Genomic DNA, 8,302 nt, shown 5'->3' with positions numbered 1-8,302 from the left:
AGGTTGTCGGTTTCGACTCCCGGGCTGCCTTGCCTGCCAGGCGTGTCACAAGAGTATTCTTCGAGCAAGATACTGGAGACCCTGAATTGGTACCGAGGTGTGCGGTCAGGTTGCTGGTGTGTTGGGGGAGGGAGTTGTGATGCGGTTGGGCGGGTGGAGGTGGGAGGTAGGAGTGGTCTGGTATGTTGTGGCTGTGGCATAGGCTATAATTGGGTGCTGTGAAGGTGTGTGGTTCTGTGTCATGGAATGAGTTAGGTTTCCGCCTTCCGATTAGTGGACAACCCGCACTGCCCCTGAGCCACAGCCGACCAATACGCCCCACATATATGCATCTGTATTTGCTGCCGTATTACCAGACTTAAGAGTCAGTAGTCAAAAAGCAAGATTTTTAATTGGAGTTTAATAAAAGCAAACATGATCCAAATTAATGCTCCATTTCCTCTGTGCCATTAAAAAACTGAATCTGTCCTTAAAAAGTTGATTGCAGAAATAAACCTGCAGCTTCCAACAGTTCCGTCTTTGTATGTCATTCCTAAACTATGTGAATGACAGACTTCCATATGACATGATTAATGTCAAATATGTCAGTCAGTTAGTTAGTTAGTTTACTCAATGATAGAAAAGGGGTCTCTTAAGGAAAAAGGTTGGGAACCACTGTCCTACACACTGGTCACAAAACACGCATAAAACTTTTCGACATTTAGTAAGTTTTGATGCAAACAAACACTTCCTGAGGTTTGCTTGTTTTATGCACCAATAAAACAGCTTGCTCTTACTGAAACAGCAGCGAGGAGACAGTAAATGAGGGATGTTGTGAAGATTATTCCATTATACTTACACTATGACACATTTTTGACTCCTTCCAGGAGGCAGAGAGGAGGTACCGTCTGCTGACCAGCCCTCCTCCTCCCACCTACTCCATGATGACTGGCTCCCTGGTAGCATGAAAAGAAACAGCGGTGGAGTTCCAGCCAGGGAGCGCCAGCTCCTCCTCCAGACAGAGGGGAGGCATCTGGAACACAAAGGAGATGGCAGCGATCTGTGGAACCTGGAGAAAACAGTGGAGGAGCTGGGGCTGAAGGTGCTCCGGTTAGAGGAGAAAGCCTGTAACACTTCTACTGCCAGAGAGGCGCCACCCAGTGATGTGGAGGCCGACCTGCTGAAGGAGGTGATGTGGCTGAAGAGAGGGCTGGAGGAACATCTGAGGGTGTTCAAGAACGTCTTCAGTAACGCTGATGTGCTGGCGGGATCTGACGCCACGCTGGAGTTAGATAAACTGTGGCAGCTAGTGAAGAACAAAGAAGGGAAGAAGGAGAAGAAGAAAGGAGGAGGAGGAGGAAGGGAGGGATCAGGAAGAGGAGGAAGCCATCGAAGCAGGAGGGATTCAGGTGAGTGCTGACTGGATCAGCCTAAACCCAAAAGTGTCATGTTAGATTTACAAAACTCTCTTAATGACCACAGAGAGATATAAAACCACTATGAAGAGACATTTGTTGTCATGTGTAAAAAAACAGAAGAATAGAAAGGACAATCCGCTGTTTTAAGGGTGTTTGTGTGTCATTTTTATTTATGGTCCAACAGATTATCTTGTACAAACTTCTGGCCCTCCTTTTCTCTTCAGGAGTCTTTCCTGTCCCGTCCGGCCTATCAGAAGAGTCTCTGCTGCTCGTGGCTCGATCTCCTCTGAGCGTCTCAAATGGCGCCATCATGTTAGCAGCATCTCTGAACCGGGGTCAGTTTTACTCTGACACCGGCACCTTCACGGCTCCGGTGAACGGGGTCTACCTGTTTATCCTCACCTTAGACCTGAGGCCAGGTCCCACCCGCGTGGCCCTAAGGATTGGGTCAGGAGGGACTCTGGTGTCTCTACACCGACAGAAGGTGACAGAGGTGGGGCCGGTCACCAGCGTGGGCCTCCTGCCGCTGAGCGAGGGGGAGGAAGTGAGACTGGAACTGAAGGGAGGAGCGTGGGCGGAGTCAGAGAACAATGTGTTCACCGTACTGCTGCTCCACCGGACCACCTGAGGGCGCTGTGGACCGATCAGCTGACAGCTGGAGGAAAGACACTGATCAGAGATATTGGGAGGGGCGGAGTCACTGAAGCCACAGAGTCAGAATTTGTTGTAAAACATATTTGAAAAGAGATTTTAATGTTTGCTGAATTCCAGTTGGTGGAGGCTTTATCCCAAAGCACCTTACAGAATCCAAATCAGGGAATCAAACAATCAACCCTTAAACCACTAGTCAGTTCTGATAAATCTGTCCACTGCATGTTACAAACTGTTACAGTTTGAACTCAACAAATGTCTAAAATCTGGATACCAACTAGAAGCCTGAAGGAAATTTAAAAAACCGGCAAACCAAGAGAACTGATTGAAAACAGTTACCGGCATCCTGCCGAACATTAGCCCGACATCGCCCCCAGCCTGCGCAACATGCTCTCCGACAAAATAAACAGTAAAACAACAGACGGTGCCAAACTTTCAGCTTCCAAGTTTGAAGTCTGGTCGCAGACAGCCGGTATCAATACATCCTGGAGCTTGAACCGTTACCAGCGTTCCTCCTGTTACAAACTGCTTCTCAATAGTAAAAAGCACATTCCAGTTCCACCTTCCACATCTTTTTATTATGTGAGTTGCTTTAGCGAGAACACAACTATTGGGGACAGTGAGGTTGATTCACTAAGTGTTCAGCTCTCAGTAGTTTTGTAGCTTCTAAATGAAACTCTGTGGTTTGAAGTTAAGTTTCTCTCTTTCAGATATCTGCTTTATTTTACTGTTTCTTGTTTGCTTTCAGCTGTAGAAGTCGTTAAGTTACTGCTGATGAAAAGTTACTGCTGATGAAAACCCAACATTTTCTGATTTTACTGTTTTATAATAAAACAGTTTTAAATTACAAAATATTTGAGTCTACGTACCTACATACCACCGGATGGTGGCCGTGTTTATTTGTGTTTTAGAACGTAACCACCATGAAACAGTTAGACAATAACATTTTATTTATTTCATTAATTCACTGCTTTGCTCTCGCTAACGCCGCTCCCTCTATTGATTCAATACTGAGGTTTCTCGACCTTCGCTGCTCTCTCTGCCTGTAAAGACACACCTTCAAGCGGGCAGCCCTGTTGTATAATGGAGATGCAAATCCATGGCGTGTTGGTGCTGTGCTTCCCTGGGATGTCAGAGAAAGGTAAAAAAAAAAAAGCTGAAAACAAACAAGGCGTGTCAGTCAGTACTTCCCTTTGGAGACTCAGTAAATCACAGGAAACCCCCCAAAACATAATGTGCTCTCTTTCATCACAATCTTCTTGAGCAGCATGAAGCCCTGGGTGCAGAGACAGTGCCCCGCAAAATAGTGTCTGAGAGGAACTTCTTTGTTAAAACATTTGCAGGTGCGGAGGCCTTTTTAAAAAAAAAAGTTAAACGTGTCTTTACATCAATGTACAACTGTAAAACTGAACTGAAATTCATCATCTGTGTCTTTGAAGGGATGTTTTTACTTTACACTAAGTAAATATTTGTATGTAAAGTCACCTGTGTCTAATGTTCGTAAAGTATCAATATAATTACGTAAAAACACAGAGCAATATATATTTATATAAAGGAACAGCTGAGCCGTGTGTTACAACTGAAAATGGTGTAAAGAAAGAGATAAATGTGTTTATATAAAAGCCAGAAAAGAGCCTTAAACTGTTACCATCTTGTAACTTAATAAAACGTCTTTATGTACAGAAGTCACTGTATAATGTTACAACACTGCAAACACAGAGAAACAAAGAGAAATGTAGATTTATTTGTTCCAGATTCTTTTTAGGGGGTTTTGACACATAAAAAAACATCATATTAGTTCAAGTTTAGTAGAACGACATTTAACCTGATCTGTGTCCCTGAAATTTGGTTAGCTGATAAACGGGAAACAAAATGTTCAAATAACTGTTCTTTATGGTTTTTCATTGTTTGCGGCGGAGTCCACCATTCCCGTTAGTGTTGGACTGAGTTGTGGTGGGTTATAAGCTCCATTTATAAGCTAACGTTAGCTGTTGCACACTGCTGACACTTGTGGCTCTTCCCGAGGCTTCTTCGGTTTTTTTGTCCTGTTAAACTCGAGGATCTGAGTACTTCATTGATCCCTGTAATATCTGAAGGATTACAGATGTTCATGACACAAATTCAGATCAGCCTCCCCGTCTGATTCCTTGTCACCGTTATCAGTTCAAGTCTGCGAGGGAATAAAACAATGAGACTGCAGACTGCAGACATTTATAGAATTACTAATATGCATTCCTGTCTCTTCTGACCCATTCTTAAACTATTGATATTTTTAACTGATGCAGGTTCAAATGTAAATAAAATAAAGTATAAATAAATGATCTGCGCATTAAGACAATCTCACCTCAAAGTCCAGTTCAGTAGCTGTTCTGGAGCTTTCGATCATATGTCATGATCTTCATCAGCAGATATAGGTTCTTTTGCATGACTGATATTGGATTTTGGAGGCCAATAACAATATTTAAGATTTTTTTGGTTTAAAATAAACAAACATTTATATAGGTATCACTTCAAGGTGGATCTGTACTGACACTTAAGCATGTAAAAATCAACTTGTCAGCGCCCTCTGGTGGAGACATAATAATCCCAGACATTGACACATTTAGAGACTACAGTAAAATGAAAGACACACTGAAGTTTTCCTTTAAACATTTTAATTATCTTATCATCTCTGTTAAGTCTACCGTGTAGAAAAATAAGCATCAAAAATATACCAAAATCAACAAAATTAAATCTGGCAAAGCAAAAAGCCAAAAAACAACTTGATGAAAAAATAACTTCTCTTCATTTGAATCATTGACACTTTGTGTTATTATGAACTCAGGCCTGGTCTGAACAGACAAACCTAAGCCTTAAATTTAATTCTGATTTTATTCTGAAAAGAACAGATGAGTTTTGGTTTTTGAGGCCTCAGTTTGAGCAACATCAAAGCTGATAATCAATAAATCAAGATGAAATGATCAATTCCTATTTAGCTCTTCAGTACTTAAGTGAAAAATTGGTTATTATAATGATCAATATCTTGAAAGGATTTAAAATGAATGTTTGACCTTAGACCAGACTTGGGTTTGTTTATTTTAGCTCACCTGAAGCACCAGATGGGCGGGGTCAGCACTGGGTTCTTGGCAGTAGAGAGGTCTGTTATCAAACAGCATTCTGGTTTTTAAGGTGTTCCCTCAAAATCTATGAAACTCATCTAAAGTCGAAAAGCGAGAAGCTTCTCCCTGAACAACGGAGGAGATGTCAAAGGAAATCAGCAACGAGCACAAAAAGAAATCTACCGTCAACACTTCTGAAGTGCACTAAAAAAGATCTGCATATATCATCATGACAGTAAATGTACACCAAAGTCTCAAGGCTATAATATGTCTGAAAACATCATGCTAAATATTAGCTGCAACTCTGTCAAAATAAAAGCTTTAGTTATTACTCTAACGCGCTGCCTCGTGTACAATATAAGAAGGCTCCACATCCCAAACAAGGCGACTAACTATTTAGAAAATTAGATCAGGTCTATAGTAGAGTATATTCTGGTAGAATAGTTTAGTTAATCTATGCACAACTCAGTCTGACAAGCCTACAAAAATAAATAGAGTAATAAGTAGAGTAGATTTATATTCAAAGTCTGAGACAGCAGAAAAGCTTCTTCTCTGTCGCGTCTCGGCGTCCTTCATTTCCTGTTTAGATTCAGCTGCCGTCTGTTCACTCAAAACATCACAAACACACACACACACATCCACAGTCAAACTGAAGGATCTGAAACCGACTGCCTCTTCTCCCACCTGCTGTCAGATTCAAAACCAAAACTGAAGCCACTCCTCAGTTATCTGCAACTCCAATTGGCAACTATTTTATTTATAATTACTTAATCATTTAAAAATGTCAAAAAGTTACTTTGAGCGTCACAAATGTGAATAGAGAGCTGCAGGGAGGACGTATTTTTGTAGGCCAACCCAGTTAGCATCGTCCTGGTTCCTTCTACAAAAAGCCAGTGGGATTTTTCCATTGGATTTTGGATCATTGCAGAAAATAAACTCTGTGGAAAACAAAGGTTTCTGACATGCTTTGTTTAGCAAGATAATCTGTGTTAATTAATACCACTGTATGATTTTTGAAGTGTAAATGCGATCGGTAGTAAAAAGCCAACGTTAGGCTATAAACAAACCATGGTCACACTTTAACGTCACCACCACTAAACTTAAAGTGGTCAACAACCTCTGTAGCTCATTTAGCCAACTGTTAGCAACCACCTTTAGGACACAGAAGCGTTCACAGCTGGGGTATTTACTGATGTATTTTATATTGGAGAACAAAACATAAAAATCTCTGAAGCTTGTGTTAACCACAGACCTTATTTCAGGAATCTAACCAAAAAAGGTTAGAGGGAACCAGAAGTGCAAAAATGCTAACTCAGTTCTGGGTTTTAGGACTCATTCCTGCAGTGGTCTAGATTTGCTAGTTTTCCCTGACAGTAAACTGAATATCTTTGTGCTTTGGACTGTTAGTTCAGATAAAACCGCCTCAGGCTCTCACCATTTTTAACAATAAACCAATTCATTGAGAAATTTGAGATGAATCAATAATGAAAGTGTTAGTTGCAGCCCTACACAATCCAGAAACTGCTGCCACAGAATCAACAAACGTTCAACACTTGGGTTGGTATCTTGGTTCTGATGCACTCATCATATTTTCTGTCTTGACGGTAACATAACTCAAGCCCTGAAGGGCTGAACCTGGAATGGCTGGCTATATTTAAATAAAAAATTTTTTTTTCAAAATAAACGTTGCCATTTTAAAATGTTGCCATTTTAAATCACATTAGAGGAAATATGTGCTCTGGAGATTTTTACTAAATTATGAATGAATTATGAGTATGAACTTTGAGAGAGCAAAGTAGTAAATATTATTCTGTGGAAGTAATTTACAGTTTCAACAAGTCAAACCTAATTCCTCTTTGATTTCTGAGACTGAGTCAGAGAGAAATCCCCACAGGTGAGATGTGACTCAGCAGAAATGTTTCAGCTGACTAAATGTTTAAACAGATGAGGACAAACCAAACTGAAACTCTCCAGTCACATTACGCTGCAAAACACAGATTGCTTTCTGGCATTTTATAAACTAAACGATCAACTGATGATGAAAACGAGGAACAACATTCTGAAACAGAAGGTGACGTCTTAATGTGTCCAAAAGTCAGAGATTCAGTTTACGATCATTAAGACAAAAAAAAGCAGCCAATTCTCTTGTGAGAACTAAGAAATGTTTTTGCTTGAAAAATAACTTAAAACAATTAACTGATTATTAAAATAGAGCCCATCAAGGGTGGGTTTTATATTCATTCAGACAACATATTTGCTGCTCTGGTTTGTTTTGTTGCTTCTGTTGTTTAAAAATCTGACAGTAAGTGGATGAAGACAGTTTCCTACTCATTTATTGATTATTGATGTATCAGTTCTTTCTCAGCTTTTGAACAGTTGAACAGACAGCAGGTCATCAGCAGTGTCTTCTGCTACCTGCCAGCTTGTGTCTTCCTGGCCATCCTGGTCGGGATCATGGTGCTTTGTCTTGATTAGAAATCTAAATGTGCTTAAATTCAGCAGACATTCATAGACTGTTTGTAGGAGCTCTGTCTGTGGGATTATCTTGTGTGGCGGGCGTCCAGACTGAGGAGGACCGGGAGAGACGGGCTGGGAACCAAACATGCAGAGTGATGCTGTGAAGATGAGACGTTAAAGTGGCAGATTCCTGCGAGACGATCTTTGTTTGTTTCCTGCAGACCACGAGGCCAATCAAAGAGTTTTATTCTAAAGTGAGATATCCACCAGCGAGAAGACGAAAGTTTAAACACATGTTGGCACATTTTAAACACAAAGGAGAAACGTCACTGTTGTAACGGTGGATATGACACTTCTGGACTCTTCTACTGTGGAATCTGCAGTAGCAATAATTAAAGTGGGGGGTCGGATGGGGGGGTTGGTCATTCCCCTTTACGTGAACCTCGGGCCCGATCAGCTGGCTGGCCGGAACCGAGCCACGTAAGCGCCACAGGACGGGCAGTAGGGGCGTGACGGCTCAGCAGGAAGTTGCTGGCAGAGCGAGCAGAGCTGGGGGTCCCTGCGGGGCCGAGCCGGGGGAAGCTGGTTGGTTCGCTGAAGGGTCTGGGGGTGGCGAACAGTGCGGGGGTCCCGGGAGGAGCTGGGTTGGAGAGTCCTGTAGTCGGAGTCACGCCGCCAGTCGCTCTCAGGGGGCACATC

At 41.8% G+C, this 8,302-nt stretch overlaps 2 protein-coding genes across 2 annotated transcripts in view; one reads left to right on the top strand and one right to left on the bottom strand.

Moving 5' to 3' along the window:
• Positions 1-3,728, top strand: part of mmrn2a (multimerin 2a) — a 35,979-nt gene extending 32,251 nt beyond the window's left edge. The window contains exons 10-11 of the mRNA XM_035663142.1: positions 867-1,388; positions 1,622-3,728. Coding sequence (XP_035519035.1) covers positions 867-1,388; positions 1,622-2,025 — 926 coding nt within the window. The 3' untranslated portion in view covers positions 2,026-3,728. The remainder of the gene's footprint in view (positions 1-866; positions 1,389-1,621) is intronic.
• A 957-nt stretch (positions 3,729-4,685) lies between these two features.
• The window catches only part of LOC118329160 (inactive ubiquitin carboxyl-terminal hydrolase 54-like), a gene marked incomplete in the record, with an annotated part of 48,668 nt that continues 45,051 nt past the window's right edge, over positions 4,686-8,302 (bottom strand). Inside the window, 1 exon segment of the mRNA XM_035663143.1 lies at positions 4,686-8,302. This exon segment is cut by the window's right edge and continues 15 nt beyond it. Coding sequence (XP_035519036.1) covers positions 8,057-8,302 — 246 coding nt within the window.

This window comes from Morone saxatilis, unplaced genomic scaffold (assembly GCF_004916995.1).
Source record: "Morone saxatilis isolate NCDOM2014 unplaced genomic scaffold, NCSU_SB_2.0 Contig19, whole genome shotgun sequence".
Classification (NCBI taxonomy): domain Eukaryota; kingdom Metazoa; phylum Chordata; class Actinopteri; family Moronidae; genus Morone; species Morone saxatilis.
This window is presented reverse-complemented; position numbering and strand designations above follow the sequence as displayed.